General features: G+C 43.4%; 1 protein-coding gene across 4 annotated transcripts in view; it reads right to left on the reverse strand.

Moving 5' to 3' along the window:
* Positions 1–470: 470 nt before the first annotated feature.
* The window catches only part of LOC147905558 (CwfJ-like family protein), a 107,091-nt gene continuing 80,297 nt past the window's right edge, over positions 471–27,264 (reverse strand). For 2 of the 4 annotated variants that reach the window (XM_087373302.1, XM_087373310.1), the window contains exons 9-12: positions 15,644–15,856; positions 1,543–2,097; positions 1,266–1,415; positions 471–1,158 (exon numbers count right to left, since the gene is read on the reverse strand). In XM_087373302.1, the coding sequence (XP_087229428.1) occupies positions 1,768–2,097; positions 15,644–15,856 (543 nt within the window). In that variant the 3' untranslated portion in view covers positions 471–1,158; positions 1,266–1,415; positions 1,543–1,767. The remainder of the gene's footprint in view (positions 1,159–1,265; positions 1,416–1,542; positions 2,098–15,643; positions 15,857–27,264) is intronic. The other 2 variants (XM_087373319.1, XM_087373328.1) reach the window with 2 other exon arrangements.

Below are 27,264 nucleotides of genomic sequence, written 5' to 3' on the forward strand. Positions count from 1 at the left end.
TCTCATATAGCTCGCAGCTTTGTTTCTAGAACAAGGATCTCTTTTGTTTTGTTCCTCAATTGGAATATATGTGTGGCTTTGTTTGTACTCATACCTCAAGCCTTTTATTTCAAGTCACCTTATCATTAATATGCATTCTTACAAGCAATAAAAGCTCTCATAAACCTGCACATAATTCAGAAGTTTCCTTTGCCATTAAAGAATTATTGGAATTTATCTTAGATATATAATAATTTTTAGATAAATGTATTACTTGTTAATATAATCATATGACCATCATGCCATTGATTTGTTGGTGAGATATGCTGTTGTATTAGATATTCTATCAAGGAAATGGATAGTACCGACATCTCTAAAAATATATCTCCCAACTACATTATTAGGCTCTGTTTTTTTTTTGGGGGGGGGGGGGGAGGGGGTAGTATAAAATATTTACATTTTGCTGCTACCCTGAGAAGCAAAATCATGGTTGTTACATGCATTGGCCTGAAACAAAAAAAAACATCATGCATCTGAAAAGCATACTACGGCATTTTGCCCCTCTGAAAACATCTTGCACTGAAGAGCATGTTTGCTCCCCCCAAAACCAAGATAGGGTGAGACCTACATAATTTATTGGTGCAGCTGAATATCCTGTAATATCAACTGATGAACTTTATCTTCAGTCTCTTTGACCTATGTCATTACTACATTTTTGAAAAAAGAACCCACAAGACCGGTTTGTGCGAACCGTTGCCAAAGAGGAGTCATTCCTAGCACTGTTCAATAATGTACCCTACACTGCACCAAAACTCTTCTAGTCAGTCTTCGCTACATCTCTCATTAGTATAGCTACCCAATTCAAAGGCTCCACACAAGGAAGCTTGATATCCTTCCACACACTGTTTGCTAGAGGACAGGCCACAAACAATTGAAAGAGTCGCAAACTTGGGCATCTCTTGCTGATTTACTGATCATTAAACCCCTCCAGACATTTCATGCAAGAGCAAGCATGTACATATACATCTGTACCTTCTTGAAGTAAAGTGCTCATTATACCCACATCGCGAGCACGTACGGTCAAAGGTCTTGGAGCATTCTGTTGTATTCCAAACCATAATGCTAACTGCAATAAGGCCAGTATAGAGTAGCACACAAAGCAAGCTGTCGAGTGCACAGCTATTAAACAGCCAAACACAAAGTGAGAATATAATAAGGGAGAATAAGAATCTCATGCATAAGCTTGTACAAGTCTGCAGCCATTACAAAAGATTCCATTGACAAACCTTGTTAATGGCCACCACATCCACGTCCAAACCTCCTCCAACAACTTGTCTTTGAGAAATGATAGCTGAAACATTCACCTCAACTGACTGCTGAGCTTGCCTTACTTTTCTCATTCTTACCAACTTGCTTCTTCACTCCTTAGTGGTTAACTGCCATAGAAGATTCTAATCTTAAAGATGTCCAAATCACAAATACAAAGTGTAAAGCAAGACTCTAAACAAACTGGAAAGAACAAAATGGTTACTTACAAACACAATGTTCAGATTTCTCACAAACCTGTTAGAGAATAAACATAGAATCCATGGAAGAAATTCAAAAATCGAGATTTTCTGTACTAATCTCAAACTTTTCTGTACTAATCACAAACCATGCTATATGGGTGTGTATTAGGTGGAAGAAGCAGGATTTTGTTGATACAACAGTGGTCTTATTCAACATATATCAGGTACCCCACGAAATCACAATCTTGTGTCCAGATCTTCAAAGAAAGAAAAAGATACATCAGTCTAGCATCTTTGTCCAGTCAAATGGATCCCACATCTTCTGAAATTCAATAGCTGACTTCTTTTGTTGATCATCAGACTGCTGCCTGCGCCCCCTGTGCATCTCTTCTTCTGGCAATTTCAGCATGCCAATGACCACATCTTGCCCAAACTGACTCTTAAAATCATTCTCATTATCAATGACATGAACATAGCCAGCATGCAAACCAAACTCCACATGGAAGTATGGAAAATTTTTTGGAATACAGGCACGTAAGCCTTTTTTGCTTGTGTCAATCAACTTCTTAGCATTGTGCTGACTCCATTCATCCTCTGCCTCGTCAATTGCCTGTCCAAATGACAAGGTGAGTCTTTAACACAGTTTAAATGCTTAATTTTGCAATTTCAATGCCTATATGCTGACAATATTGCAAGAGCTCATATTGTTGCTAAGAATTATTTAAGTGACCTTTCAAAACCAAATCCCACTTCAAAGCATACTCCAAACTCCTTGAAAGGTAACAATATCAAATCTTTCCAGTTTCCATCATTATCATCATTAATCTGTTTCAGGCCATGTGTTACCATGGCATTCCAACTTAATCTATTATTACTAAAAGAATGTATATTTCAACAGGAGGAGGGGGCCAAAATGCCACTTGATTACTAGGCAAACTAAAGGGAGGCTTATCTGGCCACACCTTTTACCCTACTAGAAACAAAAATTCAAATCTATCAGGAGTCGCACTTCAACCCATCATAACATAGAGGCTTCAAAAAATCCTCCCATAACACCTCAGACCACAATCATAATGTCTATCTGGCAAATCCCTATTGTCATCTACCAAGAGTCCAACTTAGGCCGAGAAACCTACATGGCTTCCAATGCCTTATTGCTCAGAAGTGGAGAAGACAGCAGCAAAGTACCTACAAGCGCAAACTCTGAAGAATCCAAAGGACATCCAAAAGAAAGGATAGAGCTCGAGTTGAAGGTGTTATTGCTTAAAAGACCAGAGTGCCCAGGAACAGCTGGAGGTGGGAAGCAATGATAAGAAAACCCTTGAGTTCAAGTCACAAAGGCAGAGATAATAGCCTCGAAGGAAATCCATCTCTGCACAAACCCTCCCTCCAAAAGTTGTTAAAGCCAACGTCTCTACAATTGTTATCACCACATATTGCTACATCCTGCATACAGCTGAAAAAAAATAGTGAAACCTGCTAGACTGCCGTGCCCTTCACAAATTGCATAGGTAAAAACACAATGTGCACACACATATGAATTACTGCAATGAATGCCAATCACTGGAGTCTGGCATAGAAGATGCAGACCCTAGCTGAGAAGGTGAGGGTGTGAGGAGATGCCACCTGATGGCTTCACATACAAGCTAGGGCCTCAAAACCCTCCTCTATGACACAAACACAGTGTGTCCAATCAGAAAGCATTAACACACATGCACGGATGCAATATTGAATCTGATTGGATGCCCTAATGGTGAGTGTGACACGTCGCATAGCACCTAGGTTAGATCAATAAAGGTGTAAGCGCACCTGAAAATTCAGCTAATAGACTCTAGAGCAGCTCTAACTATTCAAAATTCACAGGAGGTCGAACAGGTGCATTTGAACCGGTCGAAAAGTCTGAGATCGTCATATGATAAAGTGGTCTACAAGAAGCTCTAGCAACTGGGTTAGTTTCAAACTATATGATTGCTTAGAAACCAATTGAGCTACAAGGAGAAGTGCCACAAGGACGTGAATTTATGGGACTTTTGATTGGTGACTCCTGTAATTTATTGACTGCCTTGAGCCTCTCGGGCACCAAATTCTGGCCACGTGTGCAGGACTTGGGGAATTAAAATTCCTAGTGGGCCCTTGGAAATTGTAAATGTGCACCCAGTTACTAGGCAATTAATTCCTTGGACCAAAGTGTGCAACAGGGGGCCAAAAGAGTGGTGCAATTGAAAATTGCTATTTTGCGCACAGGACTCTAAAATCAGCACAAGACACATGTTTGGCATGCAGGAGGCCAAAAAGCAAGCAAAAAAGTCGAAATTTGCTTGCAGGACTGTTTTCTGGACCACAGAAGAACAGGGAGAGGCAAGTCACAGGCTGGGAAAGTGCTCCATGGCTATTCTATCACATCACCTTCCTGATTTTTTACCACCAAGGCAGTCTGTGGGCTGCCAGGGCTGCCAGAAGCTCAAAAACGAAATTCGTTTTGGTGCCAAGAGCCTCCAGATCAGTTCGTTTTTGCTGCTTCCAGGCTGCACAGAGGCTGCTGCAGGCGCTGCGAGATCTTGTCTGGCTGAGCAGGAGCTTCTACAGGGATTTCGACCTATTTTTGGTTGCTTTTTGGGTTGTTGCTGCTGATTTTGGAGCTTTCAAGGCTTGGGCGTCTCTTTTTGAGCTGTCTTTGGGCTGTGCTAGGGCAGAATCAACTATAGTTTTTCAGGATCTAGGGTTAAGGTGACCTAATTTCTATGGATTCTGGGTAGAGGAAGGCTAGGTTTTTCCTGCTTTTGCCGTTCCCGGACTGGTTGCTGGTTGGTTTTTGCCTTTGAAATTGATTCAAGGGTTGGTTTTTGCTGTTGGGCAGGGGCCAGGAGGGCTACAAATAAGGGTGACTTGTTTGGAAGTGCTTGGTAGATTGATTGCACCATAATTTGGCTGTCTGGGGCTTTTTTGTACTTGTTCAGTCGTGTCTGGCGAGTTGGGCACTAGGTTGTGCAGGTGCAGGAAGCGCACAGTCAGTTGATGCCTTCGGGGTTCTGTTGCACAATTGGATGGAAGGGAGATTGCAGGATTGCCTAGTGATTGGATGCCTATTCGCCATATAAGGTTGAGCAGGGATTGCAGGGTGTTCATGATATTGGAAGTCTGTGGGCAATGGTTTGCCTATGGTGTAGCTTTCAGGAGACCTTGTAATCAGCCGCTTGGCTTTTTATGAATATTAAAGAAATACCGCAAGGGGCGCCAGCGTTTGGGGACAATCGGTGTCCTTGTTTATGAGTAGGAGCACTCTAGCTCCTTGTGATTAAGTTGTGGTGATAAATTGTTTGGCTATTTACTATGTATGCTATAGTTAAAGTGGATCTCACCACCCTTTAATCTGTGAAGGCTGGTTTCAGTGGAGAAGCTCCAGCTTATGGTCCACACTCTACTGAGGTGGAAGAGCATACGAGAACTCAAATGGAAACACCTGAAAATCCAGGTGGAAGACCATACGGTAGCTCAGATGGAAACACACCTGAAAATCCAGCTAATAGACTCTACAGCAGCTCTAACTCTTCAAAATTCATAGAAGGTCGAACAGGTGCATCCGAACAAGTCCAAAAGTCTGAAATCACCATATGATGAAGTGGTCTACCAGAAGCTCTAGCAACTGATATAGTACCTTGAATTGACAATAATGCTACTACATCCAGAACCAGCTAGACATTCCCAATCCATGGAAAGAGCTTTATTCAACGAAGACCAACCAGCGGAGACCAACCGGCTATCCAAAAATTTCAGATTATTAATATTGAAACCAACAAATTGCTTCATTAACGCACAAAAAATAACTCTTTTCAGCTTATAACTACTATATAGTAAAATCAGACTTAATGACAAAAACATGAGCAACAGAATCCGGCTCATGCATCATTAAATCAACTTTATAGAGTTACAGGAAAATAAGGACATAGAAGGAATAACTGTTTGTCTTTATTATCAGGATAAAGTTAACAAAATTTCGCCATAGGGCCCTTGAGGTCAGCGTCCAAGCTAATATGCCAACTGTGTATACAAAAAGTAATAGTGTGGCCCACATAATCCACGTCATATTGGTGTAGGGCCTCTTTTCTTGGTTATTATTTCTTAAGCAATAAATGTGTTGTTGAACCTCTCCAGTCCTTTTTCCATCATGACGAGCCTTTTGAGTTCTCAAACTCGTCAAATGCTTTTGAGAGATTCTCTATAAATTTAACTTTAAATTCAGCCCAAGAGAGAGGTGCTTCTAAAGTCCTCTTCAACTCTTGGAATCAAATACTCACATTATCATGCAAGTATGCTTACACAGCAGTCACAAGATGAATTTCCAAATAGCTCCGAACTAAAATGTGCATCCTAACAATTATTCAAGAGGAATCGAGAGAAAATGATGGATGCCCTGTGGCACAACGGGCATCACGATCTACTGTAAACATGCTGTTGTGCAGATATGTAACCATTTGGTTCATATAGATCACCTGAGCCATAAACTGAGACCCAAATTCTCTATCCAAAGGCAAGTCGAATCCACGACATTATTAGTGCATGCATGCTCCAAATCCACATTGTCTACTACTACCTAAAGATTTGGCTCCACGGTCCACCTGGGAGAATAATTTTCTCAACAAGGTGAGCACCAAACACGCAGAGTCAAGTCCTCATGCAAACAAGGATGAAACTATATTTTGGCTATTTTTCGCAAGATATCTGCTTACAACTCAGCGGCCTTTTAAACTGAAAACGTATTTGAGGCAGCTTGCTTTTTTTTCTAAGTGGGATGCATGGCATGAACGTAACTCTGTCCGTGCTCAAAAACTAAGTCCATTGTTTTGGATGCAACCTTTTGGGATAATGTTGGCCTATTGCTTCAGATCACAAAGCCTATTCTCATTATCTTGAGACTTCTTAATGGGGATGGCCCTTGTATTAGGAAGGTGTATGAAGGGTTGGATAGGATGATAGAGACTTAAGTCCATTGTTTTGGATGCAATCTTTTGGAATGATCATGCCACGAAGCCTATTGTCATTATGTTGAGACTTCTTAATGGGGATGACCCTTGTATTGGCAAGGTGTATGAAGGGTTGGATAAGATGATTGAGACGATTCAAAGTCTAGATGCTTTGTATGGTTGGAGGAAGGAGGAGTTGAGGATGTGCAACCTCTCAGTGGACAAAATATCATTCTCCTTTGGAGGCTGCACTCTTTGTTTTGGATCCATAATTTCAAGGGAAAGGGCAAGAAGTGGATACAAAGGTGGTGCAGGGATGGGAGAGAATACTGAGACGACTTCTCTCAAATGTAGATGATAGAAAAAGTGCAAGAGTTGTCATATTACAAGCAAAGAAAAGGGTTGTTTGATTTGGAGGATGCATGAAATGATAAGTTTAAGATTTCCTTGGTTTGTTGGTGGGAGGACTATGGAGCGAATGCTCCATTATTGCATTGTTTGTCCATTTGCATATTGAGCCAGGGTGCAAGCTCTTCACCTATTGAGCACTTGTGGAGCAATTTTGGAAACATTGCATCTTAAAAGAGGAACATGTGATGTTTGGGGAGAAGGGGGAGGGGGGGAGAGGAGCAGGCCTGGGGTTCAAAAGGGAAATAAGCTTGTATTGGTCAATGGAAACTTGCATTTGCTTAACAAGTTTAGGGAAAAATATACTTCTAACCCTGACGTGGATGATGATAGTGATGCACCAGAGGATGATCCTCGGCATGAGGATGATGATGAGGCCCAAGATTATGATGATGAGACTAAGGAGGGGAAGCCTCTATCACTATGCCCCCTTCGGACCTCTAGGGCTGTCTCAGAGCGTTCTCGTTCCCTATTAACAATGACCCAAACTTCCCTCTACCTTAGGAACACTCATTTTATTTCCTTGGCCATGTGGTGATCAATATTTGGTTCCCATAATTTAGTCAAGATGCATGAAGTCCTTAATGTGGGAAGAGGGTTATAGTAGATGTAGTGACATCCATAATTTTTTGAACCACTCTCATTAAGAAATGTAAGTTACCCGGAAGTCCGAATGCAGATAACTATGCGGTCTTATTGGCTAAGGGCCTCACATGAAAAGAGTACGACACAACGGTAAAGAATGTAAATTTGGAGATTAAGGATACTTGGGCCATACTCTACAAAGGAATTATTTGAATAATTTAAATAGCTCCATTACTTTTGAGAAATATGGACACTTGATTCCTTCAAGATGAGCATAATATACACAACTCCTCTCATTAGTTGTATGCAGGTGGAGCACAATGATGCCCATGCATTTTTTTTGTGAATTTTTTTAATTAATAAAAGCTCTTTGTATTCAGCTAAAGAGAAAAATGAAAAGGTTTGATTTTTGTTCTATGAGTTTATTGATGGTTTCCCTGAGCATCCTTCTAATGAGCAACATATTGTAAAATAGAATTAGTGCCAACAACTGTTCTAGTGCCTAACCGTTTAAGTAAAACCAAAAACGAGTAAGTAGAAAGCAATTGTATGAGTACCCTAGAAAACCCAATAGCTACCCTTGGGCTGCCGCAACTCACAACAAACAGGGTGGGGTTATCCCAGCAAAGGCTGTGACAGTTGGCAAGGTCTCCAGGGCTTGGATCTGGCCTGGCAGGAGGCGGATCTGGAGCAGCAAGCAGGCGGGCTAATCCCAGGTCAAAGGCACACTGATTGGCAAGGTTGAGCAGGTTTATAGCCAGCAAATGGCAGGGTATGCAATCTCCAAGGGCTGGGCCCTGCATGGAACAAGGGGGCTGCAAAAGGGGAATGCCCTGCCCTTAAATACAGCTGAGGCTGGCTGGGCGGCCAGCACACAGCCCACAAAGGGTCCCCACAGCTCCATAAAAAGGGGCTGGCAGGTCGGTTGGTGGACAGACCAAGGAGTTCGGTTTTTGAGGCAGCAAGTCAGCCAGGAAGAAGGGCTGCCGGTCTGGCAGCCTTCAGGGGGCAGTTTGGAGCAGAGGAGCAGCACACTTGGGAGCACATGGCTAAGGGATCTAGGAGTGTCTCGGAGGTAGTAGGACAACATCTTTTGGTGAGGACAAAGGACCATGGTTTGGTGGTACTTTTGCCCTCTATTGTATTGTGTCCATTGGACAGAAATATTTTGTTGGTCCTGTGTCTTCTTCTGAGCATTGTCTATTTGCTGTTCTGACCATCTATGTGAAGCACATTAAGTGAAGAAATTTGTGATTCCCTCCACACGACACACTATGTGAGCTCCCGGGCTATTCTATCAGTCTTCCGTTGTGTGTACCCATTGTTGGCTGATTTCTAACATGGTATCAAAGCCCAAATAGGAGGCCCACAAGTGTGGGAGCTTGAAGGCAGGGACCTTGCTGAAGGACGACCTTGTTTCAGGGCTCTAGGGAATCGACTTCCACGACTGGAGGATTGTGCCCTTGTGAGAAGGAGGGTAACTCACGTTCAATCAGGTGTGTAAAGCATTCTTTTCTACAGATGGTGGTGTTTGCTTTCGAATTTGTTATGTAGTATAGCAGCAAAGATGGCGATTTCAGAAACATAAGCCTCTTCATTCATTGCTCTTCCCTCCTCCTCCTCTAGTCGAGTTCTTTCTTTAACCATCCCTAACTTGAAGAGTCCGGAAAACTAGATGGGACCAATTATTCTATCTCAAAGGTGAAAATCCAAAGTCATTTAGTGGCTCAGAATTTGTGGAAGCTGACAACAGAAACAAAGGCGAAGCCAGAGAACATGCTAGACAAACAAGGGAGGATACTTGTATCGGTAGATGAAGATGAACTCGAAGCGTGGGAGGATAGAGATGCCCAAGCATTGGCCTTGATCATAGGGACTATGGCGGACTCAGTGATTCCTCATATCTAGATATCAGTAGAGGCGTGGGCCATTCTAAAGGATCTGTATGAGACAAATAATACATCCCAGATCTTGACTCTTCAGCATCTACTCTACAACACGTATATGAATGAGAGAGATTCAATTCATGACCACTTGGCGAAAGTCAAGGTGGTAAGAGATCAACTAGCATTGGTTGGTCAGAAGCTAGACTCAATCCATTAGCCTTGATGGTACTTGTGATATGCTACCATGGAGTTTCAAGAGCTTTGTTTACGACGGTGACAACAAGACAGAGGACCAAGAGGATAGGCCCGTGGCATATTACAGCAGAAAGCTCAACGATGCCGAAAAGAACTATTCAATTTATGATAGAGAGCTACTCGGTGTCATCCAGGCATTAAAAAATTGGAAGCCTTTCCTCTACAGACGGACTTTCACGATCAAGACAGATCACCAAGCCCTTAATTGACTTCAGACAATGCCTAGTTCACAATGAAGTGATCTGTAGCAACGGTGGAGCCAAATATTCCAGTAGTTTGAGGAAATGATCGAGTACGTCCCCGGCAGAAACAACCCTATTGCCGATGCTCTCAATCAAAAAGGTTCAATCCAGACCATTGAGAAGACCAGTATGCTCGAAATCAAGAAAAAGAATCTTGATGGTATGAAGGCACAGTACGCAAAGTCAACAAAGTTTGGCACCCAATTCCAATTAGCCACAACTCTTGCTCCAGGCCATTACTCATTAGAGGACGATTGACTTTTCTATAAGAAAAGATTATATATACTCAAAGACAAATGGTAGTTGCTTCTCCACGATGCCCATGATGCCCTCACCAGTGGTCATAGAGGTAACAATGGTACTTCAGAAATTAGAGCGCTATTTCTATTAGCCAAAGATGTGGAAGGACATATACGGCTACGTTCAAAATTGTCAGAAGGCGGCTGGCTTACTGATGCCATTGCCAATCCCAAACGGTCTATTCCATGACATCAGCATCGACTTCTTGGGGCCACTTCCAACATCTGCAAGTACGCATAACACTCAATGTCTTACTATTGTTTGTCGCTTTAGTAAATATTGTATGCTTATTCCCTGCAAACGTAGCTCGTTTGTTCATAAAGTATTGGTACCCTATTGGGGGGTCACCAAGGACCATCACATCCGACAAGGACTCCAAATTCACGTCTAATTTTTGGCAAGCCTTGTTTGATAATTTTGGTACTAAGCTATAGATGTCCAACGCTTTCCATCCGCAATCAAATGGAGGGATGGAAAAATATAATGGTATGGCATTTGATATTTTGAAATCATATTATCATGATGCTCAAAGAAAGTGAAAGTAGTTTCTTCCGCTTATGCAGGCCATTTTGAACAATACCTATTCTTCGAGCATTGGTCGCACACCGCGTTGGGAAGGCGGTTTACATCACTCCTTAGCCGAATGGTGTCTCCATCTCTTGAAGCCAATAAAACCACGGAATCTAGGGTAGAGAGGGAATGTCACATGCACCCCTGCACTTGGGTGCAATGTGACACACTGGCTACATCAACAAGTGCGTAATAGTTCCCTAATAGGAGATTTTGTCGTATGTAGTGACCCCTTTGTGAGCCCTTGTCCAGGGACAATCAAGCACAAGCTACGTAAGTCAAGCTCTCAGCCTTAGGTCAAGTCAGACAGATCAGTCCTTGTTCACTGGTACCCACTAGCTGGTACCCACTAGAGAACAATAGGGTAGTGTTTCCATCTTAGGATTAGAGATAGGTCTAGGTCCAGCCTGGCCCCCTCAGGGCTGGAACAAGTGAAGGCAATGGGCTGGGGAAGGGCTGCCTTTATAGGCTATCCTGCCACCTTGTATCGGGCCAAGGGCTGCATTTATGGGGCCAAGGGCCCAACCAACCAGCCCCAAACAGCCGACTGACAAGTCGGCCAGTTTGGACAGGTTGGCTCAGCCCTCCAGCCCTATAAATAGGAGGCCTCCAAGCCCTCGTTCCATTCAACTCTCCCAGCTTTCAGCCCTCCAATAGCTCTCTTCCAGCCTCTCGTGTGCAGCCCTGAACACCTCCAGAGTTGGCCCTGATCAGCCTCAGCTTTGGCCCTCAATTCAGCCTGTCCGGAAGGTGTATACGCAGCCACAGTTGAGGATTTGGACCAGAAAACGGAGTAAAGTTTGGGGTACTGTTTTAGCAGCTCTTTACAGTTCTATTTACAGTTTTGCACAGCTCACTTCTCAGCTCTTTATTTCAGTCATCTCTCAACTCTCTTTTTCATTCTCTCACTCACACCGTAACCCTGCATCCCGGTGGATAGCACAAGCCTCTTCCTTGCCTTGCAGAAGTGCCCTACATTGTCAGTGTGGACAACATCAAGCTCTCGGTATTGGTCGGTGTTGCCTCTCAGGTCTTTGGGTCTGTAATACATGTGCACAGTGTACTCTTCAGAAGCACATTTCCGTGCTCTCTCAAAGAGTGTCATTTGTATCTTTCAATTCTCCAAGTACAAAGCAACTTCTCCCCTGATTGGGGGAGGGGCCCTAAGTGAGTACAGGGACCCAATCAGTTGTTGACTCCATTCTCTCTCTACCCTCATCTCCTCTCTCTCTCTATGGTGCATAACGTTAATTCCTCGCTAAAGGTTTAAAGAAGGTCTTGTTGTGATTACATGATCGGATAACCGTTGCATGTTACAGCGGGAGATGCTAGCACTTGCGAGAGCTAGCATCCACCAAGCTATGGATAGAGCTACGATGTATGTGGATCAAAATAGATCTTTTAGAGAATTTAAGGAAGGAGAAAAAGTTTTTCTCAGAGTTCCTTCACACTCCAAGTCTTTGACTGCAGGAGAGTGTGCTAAGTTATTACCCCAATATTGTGGGCCATGGTTAATTCTTAAAAGAATAGGAAAGGTGGCCTATAAATTGGAATTACCACAAGGTTGTAATGTGTACCCAGTGTTTCATGTCTCTCGTTTAAAGAAGGTTTTGCACCAACATGACTCACTAATTGAGGGTGATGTTTTGTTTCAGGAGATAGAGGATAATGCAAACAAGAATCTTGGAATGGTTAAGGTACTTGGGAATCCGTATACCATATGTCGAGAGTATTCCCAAATTCCATTATCAAGGAGGTTGATGCCTGAACAGGGAAGGAATGTTATGCTCTAGTTGAGATAACAAGACCTCGGAAGGGTCGGTGGACACTTTCCTTTTAGGAGGACCGACTTTTGTATTATATTTTGTTGTGAGCTTAATGTAAATGATTAAAGGAATTAATGTCAAGGTCCTAAGTGAAGGCGAAATCGCGCGGACTAGATGGTTCTGAGGTCAGGGGCCTAGGTGCACCAAAAGTTGTAATTGCCAAGGGGCAAATGGAATTAAAAATCTACTGCAAGAGAGGGGTAAATGGTGCATTTAAGTAACGCCCTACAATTGTGACATGTGGCATGTAGAACCATCTAGGGGATTGTAGGTTTTAGTGAAAGCATGCAAGAGGAAAAATGCACGTGATCTTTTGAGCTTGTTTTGCCAGAGGCTAGGTCGGTAGTTTAAAAGCATGCCATCGCCCATGATTCTATATCTCAGACTGCCCGTGGTTGGTTCCTTGTGGTTCGATCATTTCAGATACAAGGATGAAGACTTAGCTGAAGAAAAGCTGCCCACCTAGGCTGACTACCCAGGCAGCAAGTCACTACTTAGAGAGTCTACATAAGCTCAGAGGAGCACGCAGGATCAAAGATCTAGAAGTGCCAGGCAGATAGTAGGACGACTTTGGTAAGATCAGAGGACCACGTTTTGGTGGGACTCCACATCTCTTTTGTATTTGGGTGGACGGAAATATATCATTGTGGCTTCTATATTTGTCTTGGATGCATTGCACTCACATCGATGATTGTGAAGTACACACAAAAAAAGAAGTTTGATTCCGTAATGAAACACTTCCACATGTAACTCCTAGGGAAGCTCTATCAGTCTTCCGCTGTGGGATACCCTCTGGTGGGAGGCGGATTGTACAGTGGGTACAGCAGCACCTAAGAAGAAGATGAACAGCAGGTGGCTGGAGCAGGATCTCTGGAGCAAATGGGTCAGCAGTTTGCTGGCACTTGTAGGGCCTGGAGATTGCAGGTGGGCTGGGGCAAGAGGAACTTGTAAACAGGGCCTTAAATAGACCTTGAACAGGTCGGATGATCAAAGAAGGGCAGACTCAGTCAGCCCAGCCTGCGGTTGGCTGACACAATAGTCTGCAGCAGGTCTCCAGGTTTGAGGGCTGTACGACCTATAAATAGGCCCCATGAGGGGGCAATCATTAATTCCAGGACACCACACATTAGGCTGCATTCCAGGGCAGCAAAGAGGTCAGGAATCAGTGCATGTTGGAGCAGACATTTCGCAGATCCAGAGCAGACCTAGGTGCAAACCTACATCCAGTAGGAGAGCATAAGGAGCTGCAGAGGAAGCGTCTGTCAACAAAGAACAACAGAGCAGAACATTTACAGGAGTGCTCAGCCTTAAGCAGCTACTGAATCCTATGACAGAGACATGTGGCAGGGTGCAGCAAAACAGAGCCTTGTTTTGAAACCTTACCTCAAGGATTGTTTCTGGCAAGTTTTTGTACTTGAGGTTTGTCTGTCTATCTATTTTGTCTTGGATTCTTTTAGATCTCCTTACATTTACATACAGTGAGTTGTGTTCCGCATAAGTATCTTGTGATCTTGGGGTGAATCTTCGGCTGCATAGGAGTGTTGGCCTCAAGCAAGCAACCTCTCTCTCAAGTTTTCTAACAGATACACCCTCCAGTAAGGCCACGCAACTGCAAGCATAGATGTAACCCCGTGAGGACCGCCTAACAAAACCCCGTTTAGCTTCTTAGGCAAGAAAACCACCTCATCAAGACAGCCTTTTGTACCGCATTCTATAGCCAGAGCGACAAGCCCATAGCTACTAGACAAGGCCAAAACAGATGCTGAGTTCAAGGGGAAGGTGGTTCACATACACCCACTTGACCAGTCTCTATCACCTGCAACCATTTGTGCAATACTTTGCATAAGAGGAACCTAACACTACCAAAGCCATAGCATTTCAGATTTCACTACTCCTATTCCACCACCATCTGCACCTCCTCATGCCTTATTTACTTGACCACTAGAAAGCCTGATATTATTTTATATAGTGAGTCAATCTATGCATGAACCCAAGGAGTCGCACTGGAAAGCAGCCAAGACAGTACTGAGGTATCTGAAGGATACCATGGGCTTGTATATGCAAAAGATGAAGACATAAATCTTCAGATGCAGACTGGGCAGGTTGCACTTGGTTGGAGCAGTAAGAAGCAACAGACACTTGCATTAGCATGGCAGTATGTGAGGCCATATATTTGAGGCGAGAGACTGGTAGTGCAGCTGTGTTCCACCACATCAGAAGCTGTATATGTTTGGCAAAAAATTATGTGTTTCATGCAAGGACAAAGCACGTGGAGATGCAGTTTCATTTCATCAAGGAAAAGCTTGCATCACGGGAGATAGATCTCATATTTTCCACCACAAATGAGCAGGTTCCTGATATTTTCACAAAGCCTTAGGTGGCAGGAAGTTTCAAAGTGAGCATTAAGGGAGACTATTACAGGTTAATGCTCAAATTAATGTACTCATTGATGCCATTTCTGGACCAACTAGTAGTCGTTTTAAAATCTGACATCAATTAAAGCTAAGCTACGGCATTTCAATGAGCCAGTAAAAATGTTGGCCTTCCACAAGAAACCCTAGAATTGTGACTACATGCGTAGTATCTTCTTCATGTGAGTACCTCTCACACATGTTTTGTATGCTGTCCCTCTCCGATTGTGAGAGTTCAATCAATACAAAGCCAACTGCTTTCTCATTCTTGCTTGCTCCTGCTGACTCAACTCCCTCTTAAGGTGGGTCAAGAGCAGGAGCAAGGCCAATATCCTCTCTGTAGATGATGCACATGGACAAGTTTGGCAGAGCTGAACACTAAAATTATGGAATTTTACAAGAGATTCAAAATGAATGCATCCTAACTAGGACATCAACCAGTCTCAGTCTGCCTCAAAGTGCTTGCAGACCTTGGGAGCACAAGCAGAGTGGAAACCTTTTCAAACATAGTTCCAGCTGTTCCAAGCACTCGTTAATGCCACTAATAGAACAACGCAAGACGCTTTCACCTTAGAATCTCATCACATTAGCAAGAAGAATAAAACCAACCCAATGAAGACAAAAGAATTCAAACTAAGTCCAAGAGTAACCAGTCATTCAAGATACTGTTTTTCCTCATACCTTTCCAAGCCAGAAATGAAAGCACATGTACCTTTTTAAAATAAAGCGGAGCCTGCTTTGCCACTTGACGAGGCAGAGGGATACATTCCACCAAACAATGGCGACGCTGCTTTGCTAAATGAATGGCAGTTTCCAGAAAAACAACATCCTTGTCTTGCTCTGCAAACATCCTTAGCAGGCACTTCTTGTAATTACGCAACTCTTCCCAGACATTTTCATCCAAGTTTCGAGAAGCTCCTTCATGCTGTAAGGGAACATATAATACAGTTAGCAATTCTGATTCACACACTGCCCACTATCTGTTACAACATACCCACCTGAAGGAAAATTTGAAGCAATGAGTGATTAGATAAGAGAATCACCATATACACAATGACATCAAAAGAACACCACTCCTGGACAAACACAACTTCTATGTGAAAATAAAACTTCCAACTGTGACTCGGAAGACCCTTTAAGGGGCAAAGTTAAAACAGAAACATGGTACAAAAATCCAACAAAAACCCTATCAAGCAATTTAAGCGTACAATGTCATCTATAGTGCCTCCTGCTAACTGCAGTTCAGGACATTATATTCTCATGTAATTGCTCAATAGCAACCAGAATGGGAATCTCTTGCAATTACTGAATAGCGATCAGAATGTGATTAGGGATGATTAAGATACCAGCTGATGGGTTGTAGAGCATTGGTGTTGCTTATCTGGAATTAGAACTACAACAGTCTCACAAACCCGTGCTACATTCAGCCTTATCATGAGGCTAGTGAGGGATTTGTTAGGAAAATGGTCATTATAACCAGGGCCATACCACTCAAGCCAAATGGAGGCGCCTGATTGTTTTTTCAATGAAGTGCATCTCAATAATGGCAAGCTGGCAATAGGTCAAGTGCAATTGTCAGGTGTTTTCCAATATACAGAGAGAAGTGCAATAAGTTGAGTGCAATTGTCATGTGTTTTCCAATATACAGAGAGAAGCTCCAGAAAAAATTTTGCCAAGCATCTCTCGATTTGCAGAAGCTCTTCAAGTTAGGATGCCCATTTTATAAATCTGTTCCAAGATGAAATGGGATTAAAAAAAGGAAAAATACTGAATTTAAGTGACAGTAACTCACCTTCAACTAAGCCTTGTGCTTTCATAGCCAAGGTAGGTCTAGTAAGCATACCGTATGGAATTTTCTGTACAGTACAGTATGGTACGCATACCAAAAGTAATAGTGCTTTTTCTTTCTTTTTTTGGTTAGCGGGAGAGACGAGGGGAGGGGCAGGGTTGTTTGAAAAAGCAAATTTTTGAGAAGGGGTGTGGTTCAAATGTGTCCCCTTCCTTGTAACTATAAAATGTACCTAAAAATCCCTTTGCCGCTTTAAATCAATTGGCACTTGTTTGTGTACAGTTGCCACCTCTTCCCTTCTCATCCTACCTCAAGGCTGGTTTCTACCCCTTCCTACAGCCGACAAAGTCCTCTTTCATATTTGATGTGACAAGGCTGCCCCTTGGCTCCCTTTTTGTTTCTCTTCTTTGCAACGGCCTGAGACATTTCATGATTAAGAACGTTCCGGGAACTCCCGATGCCAGAACAAAAAAGTTTGGGGATGGGGGAACATAAAAGAGCAAACGGGAATGCCACATAATATGACACATCATCAATCACATGCAACTATACAAGGGGGCTGGGGGTGGGCTGAGCTGTGAGGGCTGAGAGAGTAGGAGAAACTGTAGTGAGGGCTGAGAGGGTAGCATAGGCTGGAACCAGAGCTGAGAGGCAATAAAAGCACAGAAATGGGCGCAAACGCACAGTTTTGGCCTGCTTTGCCAGTCTGTGCCACGCCAAATCTCGGAATGCCAATGACTGCATGGAAATGCGCTCCGGGAGTGGGGGATCGTGTTCCCTCGGTGTTCCCCAACCTGCTTGGCATTCCAAGAATGTTCAAACTGTTCAGACTTCACCATCCATGCCATGGTGCACACAACCTCGTAGACTGTAGAGAATAGACTCTTAAGTCGCGAATCGTTACTTAAGTATGTTCTGCAATGTTGATCTAGTAATAAGGTTCGATTAAATCTCTTTGTGTATTATTTAGTTCCATGTATGATGTATGTAAATCAATAGTCAACTATGGTAGAATCTACTTGATTGTTGGTGGTGATTAATTAGTACATTCAATGGCAGCTATTAAAATAACTCCTCCTCATACGCTACATCTTATTGTGTCAAAGCATGTTTTTTACTTATAAAAGCTACAGGTTATAAAGTGCCCTATGGAGTCTACATACTGTATGTCCCTGCCAAGCATCTGAAAACCAACAGGCTGACTCACATACACTTCTTCCCAAAAGTCCCCATTAAGTAAGGCTGTTTTTATATCCAACGGCATGTAGGCCATTCTATGGGCTATCCATAGGTGCCACTCATTCCTTGGTGTGTGCCTTGTAGGCCTAGTTACAGTTAGTTGGGTCACTTGGTATAGTTAGTCAAGCTTAAAAGCTACAATTTGCTCAGCATGCGTCCCAGTCACAAGCATGTCATCCACATAGAGTACTAAAATCAGCAAATCTATCCCACTCTTGAGAATGTAAAGAGTAGCCTCAGTAGGGCCGTTTTGAAAGCCAGGTGTAAGCAAATGAGCATGTATCCTAGAATACCAAGCCCGGGGTGCCTACTTTAATCCATAGAGGGCTTTCTTTAAGCGGGATACCTTACTTTCAGAACCTTCAACCTCAAAGGGGCTGAGTATCATGCTGCACATGTGGCTGCAAATGACCAACAGATGTAGGAGGAGCAGCCTCAAATGTAACATCACAATGAGCATATGACGGAAACAAAGGCATCAAGCTGTCAAAGAGATCTGGCGCATCAACAACGGGCTGTTTTTGACAGTCCAGCAAAGGCATAGAGGAGGATTCATCAAATACAACATCCATATTGACAAAACACTTGCCCGTGCGGGGGGCTGGTAGAGATTATAGCCCTTGCTCTCTGAGCTATACCCAATAAAATTGCATTTGACAGCTTTATCATCTAACTTTGTGCATGTCTAAGAAGGCACATGTGCATATGCCAAGCATCCAAAAGTCCTCATGTGAGAAATCTAGGGCTTACGACTTGCATCTGTCATACGCATCAAGTCTATATAGCCCTCTAGTCAATGTCCCAGTCAACACCATGGTAAAGGCATGTGTATCATCATAGACCGCACACCGAACACCATCAAAGAAAACCTGATAGCCATAAGTAGTAAGGCACATTGTCTAGAGTAACTAGACCTGAAACCAGCCTCAACAACGTACGTCATAAAGGGTGGTAGGATCCACTTAATTAAAGGGTGGTAGGATCCACTTAATTACAACATATACAGTAATTTGACAAATAATTATGCACCACATATCAAATCACAAGGGAGCTAGAGTGCTCCTACTCAGAAACAAGGACACCGATTGGCCCCAATGGCGCCCCTTGCAGTATTTATTTAACATTCATTTGAAGCCAAGCGGCTGATTACAAACGTCTCTGGGAAGCTGCACCACAGGCAAACCAACACCCACAGGCTCCCTGTCCAGAAAGGTCTCTGGGAAGCTACACCACAGGCAAACCAACACCCGTCGCCCGCGGACTCCCTGTCCAGCCCACCCTGTAATTCCCTGCTCAACTCCAAACGGTGAAATGGCATCCAATTACTAGACAACCCTCTGTCCTCACCCAACCAAAGCATGCAACATAGACCCCAAAAACATCCACTGTCTGTGCCACACCTACAATTCCACAACAAAGGGCCCAACCAGCCAAACACGGCTGAACAACAGCAAGACAAAGCCCTCAACAGCCAAACTCTGGTGCAATCAATCAACAAAGCACTCCCAAACAAGTTGCCTCAATCTATAGCCTCTCTGACCACTGCCCAACAGCAAGAATCAACCTTTCTTTGCGAGGAAAGAAACCCAAACGCAATAACTAGCCAGCAACCATCAGGGAACGGCAAAAGCAAGCCTTCTTCTACCCCCAATATCCACAGAAGATAGGTTACCGGGACTGAAAAATCCTAGATCCTGCAAAGAAAAGCTGATTCTGCTCTAGCATAGCCCCAAAAGCAGCTTAGAAGAGAACACCCACGCTTGGAAAGTTACCAAAATCAGCAGCAACACCCAGAAAACTTTAGAAATCAGGTCGAAATCTCCTACAGAACCAAGAAAGCCTGAAAAAGCAAATCACAATTTTCTACAGCTACCTAGATAGCTTGGAAACACCTGGAACAGCCTTGGAACAGGACGCAATCACCTGGCACATGGTCTAGTATGGCATAAATAAGTCAAACAACCACTTGCCTGCTGATAGAGAGTGACATCACATGCACCGCTGGCATCCTCAGAAGAGAAGGGAAAACCGTGCTCTAATGGTGTGGATACTGGCTTGCAATCTTCAAACTAAAAATGCTGCAAAAGCTGTCCAATATACTTGGATTGTGACATCAAAATGCCCCCCTCACTGCTAGCACATTGAATGCCCAGATAGTAATGCAAAAGACCAAGATCAGACATAGCAAATGTCTTCTATAAGTACATGTACCACTAGGACACTTAGTTCAGTTAGGGCACTTAGCCCTAGGGTTTTGTTATATTGGCTCTCTCTTGAGCTTCTACTTAGTTTTGCAGCAATTCATTACAACAGCTCGTTTTTTGTCCTCTCTCCTTTTTTGAGCTTCCATTGCTTGCCCTAACCTACAGTGGTATTAGAGCAGGTTGGGGATCCATTCCCTCAGTCATTGCTGGCTTGTTCAAGCTGTTTGGCAGCCCCAGGACCTATCATTCTTGTTGGTTTGCTGGTTTTCTACACACCCATGAGCATTTGTGGCCTCTCCGAGCACTTCCGTCGCAGGTAGTTTGTTTTACGCGTGTGAAGATTGCGTTTTGGAGCGCCTGCTGCGAAGGAGGTGCATTTTTGGACGATTTCAGGCTAGCTGGGACCTGTGCGGGTTCACACGTGTGGATTTTTTGCTGCTGTACGGGACTGTACGGAGCTTGGTGTCTGCATTTAATGCCCAACTGAACCGGTACGGAACTGTACGAAAGATTTCGCCTACAATTCATGCATTTCGGAGGCTGTATGGACCTGCAGAACAGCATTTAATACTGGTGCAGCATAGTACGGATAGTTGTACGGCCATTTTCTTGCTGTTCGGACTTGCTGCGCATGCATTTAGTGTTGTATGCCCTGCCCCTCGAGGCTCGTGGCAGCATTTCAAAGGTGTTTCCTTACTATCTTGTGTTGCGTGCCAAAGTTTGGAGGCATTTGGAGCTTGTTGCAGTGATCTGGAGGTCCCTCCTTGAGCCCATTCCTCTTCATTTGGCTTCCCTTTGCCTCGGGCTGCGAGTTCCCTTCCATTGGATCACCCTCCTCTCATTTCGAAGTGTTCTCCTACTTGTGGGAGCACTTTCTCTTGCTGTAAGTCTCATTTCCAGCCCTCTCTTGGCATCTCTCATTGCCATTTTCTGTCCTTTTCACCTCTCCTTCAAGGGTGAATCCCTCTGCTCGCATTTGGAACCTTTTCCCTACTATATTTTCAGGCTACATCATTGGGTAAGCCTCGTTTGTATTGGTTCTTTCCAATTTCTGCAAAACAGCCCTTTCTTTCTTTGTTTGCATTTTGGAAAGGCCTCATGTTGCCTTGGAAGGCCTCGTGTTGCCTTTTGGGGAATTTTTGCAAGAGATACACCTTGAGACAACAAAGCCTTTTGCAGTAAAAAGCTTTGAAGCTTGAGCAGCGTTTTGCCTTTTGATTTTGAGATGTCGCCTTCCTCTCATTTGCCTTGCATTTGCCTTGAATTTCAGCACCATGACTAGCAGCAAGGATGATTTGTTTGGGATGCTTGGGGCTGAGGACAAGCTTGATGGCACAAATTACCCCAGGTGGGCATACATGATGAGGCATGTTTTGGTTGCCAAGAATTTATGGAACATTGTATCAAGCGCTAAGGTTAAGCCTACTCATAATGCTGCTTCTGGTGCTACAGCTTTTGCCTCTGGTATTACAAGTACTGCTTCAGGCTCATTTGGTGATGGGTCTAATGCTACTTCTGGAGCAACCACATCTTTTACTACAGGTACTTTGCCTCCTACACAGAGGCAGATTCAGTGGGACGGTCGTGATGCCAAAGCACATGCCTTGATTGTTCTTTCAGTTAAAAGGGTCATTATCTCTCATATCCGGTCTTGCAAGACAGCAAAGCAAGCGTGGAATCAGCTTGCATCCTTATACCATGTGCGGAATGAGGCGAGAGTTGCCTATCTCCGCAAGCAGTTGAAGGATTTGAGCTTGAAGAGGGTGGTAATGAGGATGCCTATCTTACCAATGTGAGAGATTTGAAAGAGCAGTTGGCTAATATTGATGAGGTGGTACCTGATTCTCAGCTTGTTTCTTGTTTCTAATATCCTTGATGGGTTTTGACTCTTATCACGGCTTTGCTACTACATTGAGGTTGGTAGCAAGTGGCAACGCCAACCATTATTCCTTTGACCAGCTTACTTCAAGAGGAACAAAGCCATGCAAACCTTGCTACCCGGCATAAAAACAAAGGCAAAGGCAAGGTTTCAGCTAGTAAACCCCCTCATTCACAAGATGGTCACTCCCATAATGCTTCTTCTTCGAGGGATAAGAAGAAGAAAAAGAGATGCAACTATTGCAAGAAACGCGGGTATGACATTTCTGAATGCAGGAAGAGAATTGCATCAGGAAGGTCTTGTAGTATCTGATTCTCCTAGTCTAGATAATCGACATGATGTTGGAATACTGAAAGGAAAGAGTAGAGTGGACACAAAATCAGAATACTTGCTTATGGAATGAAGAAAAGTGAGGTCCTTAAGTAGGCACCTCATACAAGCTCACTGACATCACTGATGACTTCAGAGCTCCACAATCATCTCCTCAATCTGCTCCTAGATTCTCTCAATCATCCTATGTGGCTCTCCACCACCTAACTGTGCTTGTGGGCACCTAACTGTGCCTCTAGCACTCACACATAGAAACATAAGGTGTGCCTGAGGCATACACCTTCAGATATCCCAACAAACCCCTCCTCAAGGAAATGCCTCAGGCTATGTCAAGGATACATCTAGTCTCATAGTTTCTCATGCCATCTCATGGTGGTCAAGGATTAATCTATGGCTAGGTTCTCATGCTAGCAAGGGTTCCCTTGGGTGTAAGGTAAACAAAAGGGATACAAAAAGACCTTCCAATGGTTATCTCCCCTGCATGTACATGCACACAATGTCTGCAGGAGGTACCATGGAACAAAACATACACATGGCCTACATCATAAGGTGACCAGAGGTGTTTACAAAACACACAAAACACAATAGTTTATTTTCATTCATTTTGGAGGACTATCCAGGCTGAGTACCTTGACATAAAAAGAGAGATCTGGAGCATACATAGAGATGTGTTTAAAATGCATAATCTTCAAAGGATGCCTCATCTTGTGGAGGCTCATTAACTGTAAGTAGATTTGCATTTTCTGTCTTTGCTTTGGCTCTGCAAAACTTCTCATGATGGTTGTTCTTGCCACAGTGCTTGCATGGATTAACTTTGAAGCAGTCCTTTGAAAGGTGATTTGTCTTTCCACAGTGATTGCAAGGAGTATACTTGCCCTTCTTGACTTTTACAGCATAAGCAGTGTCATTGCCTTTCCTTAGCTCCATATGCCTTTCTTCTTCTTGGAGAGCAGAGATAATGCCTTCAAGGTTAGGATTGGGAAGATTCTTCAAAGTGCTAACAATGTGATCAAAACTTTCAGGCATACTCTTAAGTAACACTGCCATAGCATCATCAGGAGTGATAGGAGAGTTGATAGAAGCTAATTGAGTCATAAGACTCCGCATATAGTTGACATGAGCAGCTAAAGTAGTATCACTTGCCATCTTTAATTCAAAGAAAGAGATTTTAAGTGATAGTTTAGAGATGTGAGAGCTTGCACCAAAAATCATGTCTAGCTTCTGCCAAGCTTCCGAAGGAGACTCCAAATCAGAGATATGGTGTATATAATCATCACCCAAAGCAAGAGTAATGATACCATATGCCTTTTCTTCTCTTGCTGGATCCCTTGCTGGTCGTGTCGGTGTTGAGGATTCTCCAGCATTGGAGGCTGTAGAAGAAGCGGTAGGAGTAGGTTTGACAAGTCCCCATAAGTTCTCCCGCATCAATGCAAATTTCACCTTCATTTGCCATGTATGGAAGCCCTTTCCATTGAACTTCTCAAGATTATATATGGTAGCCATGAGAGGGTCTAACCCAGATATTGGGCAGTGTCTATCTCTCTTACAAGGCAAAAATAACTGAAAGACTTCCAAAATATGAGCACTTAATGTAGCAAATAGTAGTGACTAGATTTCAAACAATGATGCTTCTTCTTACATGCTTCATAGAAGTGGATGAAATAAACATTTTCCAATCAAAACCAGGTCTAGCAAGTCAAAACAAAACTGAATCCACACTTGTACTGAAGTTATTGAAAGCTTCAAAAAACCAGAAATGCTAGAGTAGCATTTTATGTAGCATCATCTTCAAAAACTTGTCCAAAACTATCAAAACTGAAAAGCTGAACTTGGAGGGCTTGTAGCTCACTCTTCAAAGCAAGGAAAAGAGGGCTTTCTGAAGCAAAAGAAAGCTCATATACCAGAGAAGGTCCAGCACAGAGGTTGGACGAAATGGTGCGCACTTTTGCCCGGGAGAGTTGCTACAGGCTGAAACTGAGTTTTGACGATTTCTCCCTCGTTACTGAACCAAATGACCTGAAAAATGGCTCAAAATCTTCGTCTTGAGGTCGCCCATCTACTCCTAAGAGGGCTCAGGCAGTGGCAGAGTAGGCAGGGAGTATTGAGCAACAGAAGAAATTCGCTGTTTGGAGAATGGCAGCCACCACAGACGTTTTTTCTTCAATTGCTTGCAGGTGGAAGTTCGCCCATACTAGAGGAGTTTCCAGCTCAGAGGGTTTGGGCAATGGCTGTTTGTAGATGGAGAACCAAGCTCTCAAAGATTTTGGGAAGAAAGAGGAAAATGGAGAAGAAGAAGAAGATGATGATGATGATGATGTGGCAGAAATGGGCTCAAGGGGGATCAAAGGGCTCTGATACCATGTTGGAATACTGAAAGGAAAGAGTAGAGTGGACACAAAATCAGAATACTTGCTTATGGAATGAAGAAAAGTGAGGTCCTTAAGTAGGCACCTCATACAAGCTCACTGACATCATTGATGACTTCAGAGCTCCACAATCATCTCCTCAATCTGCTCCTAGATTCTCTCAATCATCCTATGTGGCTCTCCACCACCTAACTATGCTTGTGGGCACCTAACTGTGCCTCTAGCACTCACACATAGAAACATAAGGTGTGCCTGAGGCATACACCTTGAGATATCCCAACACATGAGCCAGCTAACTTTGCACAAGACCAGCATTGGGCTTTTCTTGTTACGTGTCGATATAATCCCGATGTTCATGATGTTCATGAAGGGTCGCGTCGACAAAAGAGAGCACGTACAAGATACAGGGGTCGATGAGAAACGCCGTCACGTCAACTAGGATAGATGAAAAAAGGAATACAAGATACTTGTACCTAGACCTAAAGGAATACAAGGTACTTGTACCTAGCCCTAGGACTAAGTGTCCTAGGTGTCACATAGAACTAAGTGTCCTATGAGGCCTACCAGGCACAAACGCTACAAGTGCCTATATTTATGCCTACAAGGCACATACCATAGCCTATAGGGCATCACTAGAACCACCAGGAGATGGCCTACAAACCCCCCTCCATGGGATGGGCTAAAGTACTCTGGAAACGTCTCAGAATACCTGGTATTTTCTGGTCATCGTGGCACATGTTCCTCCAAAAGGATATAGCCACCTACGAATGTGCAAGGGATGTCAGATCATGTAACAAAGGGAACCAAGTGTAAAGCCTGTCGAAAGACTTCGAACTTCAGACGAGGAAGTGCCTCTATAAACATATCTCCTATGTTGTCCTCTATGGGAAGATAGGACAACTCTATGTCTCCTGTTGACAACCGCTCCCGAACATAATGATAGTGAACTTCAATATGCCTGATACGCGCATGAAACACTGGGTTACGCGCAATGGCCAAAGCACTCTGACTATCAGTGTAGACCATAGTGGAGGATGTCTGGCGAATACCAAGATTCGTAAGTAACTGTCGAAGCCAAACACACTCTACTGTAGCGGTGAAAGCTGCCCTGTACTCAGCCTCATAGCTAGATGTGGCAACTGTTGGTTGCTTCTTGCTGAGCCAAGAGATACATGAATTGCCAAGCAAAAAACAATTGCCAGTATGTGACACTCTAGTGTCGGAACATCCTGCCCAGTCACTATCCGTGTAAGCATGCATAGTAAGTGAACCCTGATCACCATAGAAGAGGGCTAAATCCTGAGTGCCTCTAAGATATTTGAAGACTCTCTTCACTGCCTGCCAATGCTGTGAATTGGGCATGTGCATGAATCTGCTGAGCTGACATACTGCATACTGTAAGTCAGGTTTGGTGTGACATAAATAAATAAGGTACAACCGAAACTGAATTTAAAAACTGTCCACAGCTCTCCCTTCTCCAAAGCTCTCCCTCTCTCTGGACAAACACTAGGGCCCAGGACAAATTGTCGGGCTGGACCCCCCCGAAGGTCTTTATTACTTTCAGAAAAACTGTTACAAAAGTTCAGCAGGAAGCTGTCTCGTAAGTCTCTCTCATAAAACGTCAAAAGAACTCTCTTTCTTACAAGAGCTTCAAGCCCCATTCAAATTGGCAACATGCCACTTGTCTAAAATCTAGACTAACTCTTATTACAAGCCACATAGGGCCATTCTGGAGTCTTCCAGGCTCTCGGTCACACGAACCGCTTCCTAGGTGCTTGTCAGGCTCCCATCTCGCTTAGGAAAATAATCCTTCCTAGTACCTGCAACAATTAATTAAAGCGCACCACCATGGTACCCATTAATTGTTAGCGCTTTGCATGCAAAATAACACACTGTGGACTAATCCTAGTCACGGTGGGCGTCCCCACTGAACACATGTGCACATCTAAACAAATATATATATATATATATAAATATATATATATTTTCTCTGGTTGACCGGAGTCAACACTCTTGATTATAATTAAAGAGCTTCGACCCAAGGTCAGGGCGCCTTAATTATAGCCAAGTCTCTCCAACCGAGGTTGGCACATCTTGGTTAACCGGTGTTAACCCCTCTTGGCGCATGCCAAGTCTTGTTGACCGAAGTCAACGCTCTCTGACCATAGTCAGGTTTACTTGACTAGAGTCAAGTATCTTTGACCGTAGTCAATCCTTTGACCATTAAAATAACTCTTTGACCGTAATTAACACATATAAAACTCTTTAATTATGATCAAATAAATGGTCAACTGTACTTTGACTTAGGATATTTACATTTGGTGACATCCCCTCGGCTTCTATTCAGTTGACCTCAACTGAAAAGCTTCCTTGTAAACATCCAAAAGCTGTGGATGATCGGATAACATGTCTTCGTCCATCCACTTGGCATCTAATGCCGTATAATTCTTGAATTTTACAAGATACCTGTAAAATTCTTTACCCTGAGGGCCTTTACGTACAATATGGTACACAATTTGCTCTGGC

Source organism: Dipteris shenzhenensis, chromosome 1 (genome assembly GCF_047967505.1).
Source record: "Dipteris shenzhenensis isolate YYH24624 ecotype China chromosome 1, Dip_SZ_1.0, whole genome shotgun sequence".
In the NCBI taxonomy this organism is placed as follows: domain Eukaryota; kingdom Viridiplantae; phylum Streptophyta; class Polypodiopsida; order Gleicheniales; family Dipteridaceae; genus Dipteris; species Dipteris shenzhenensis.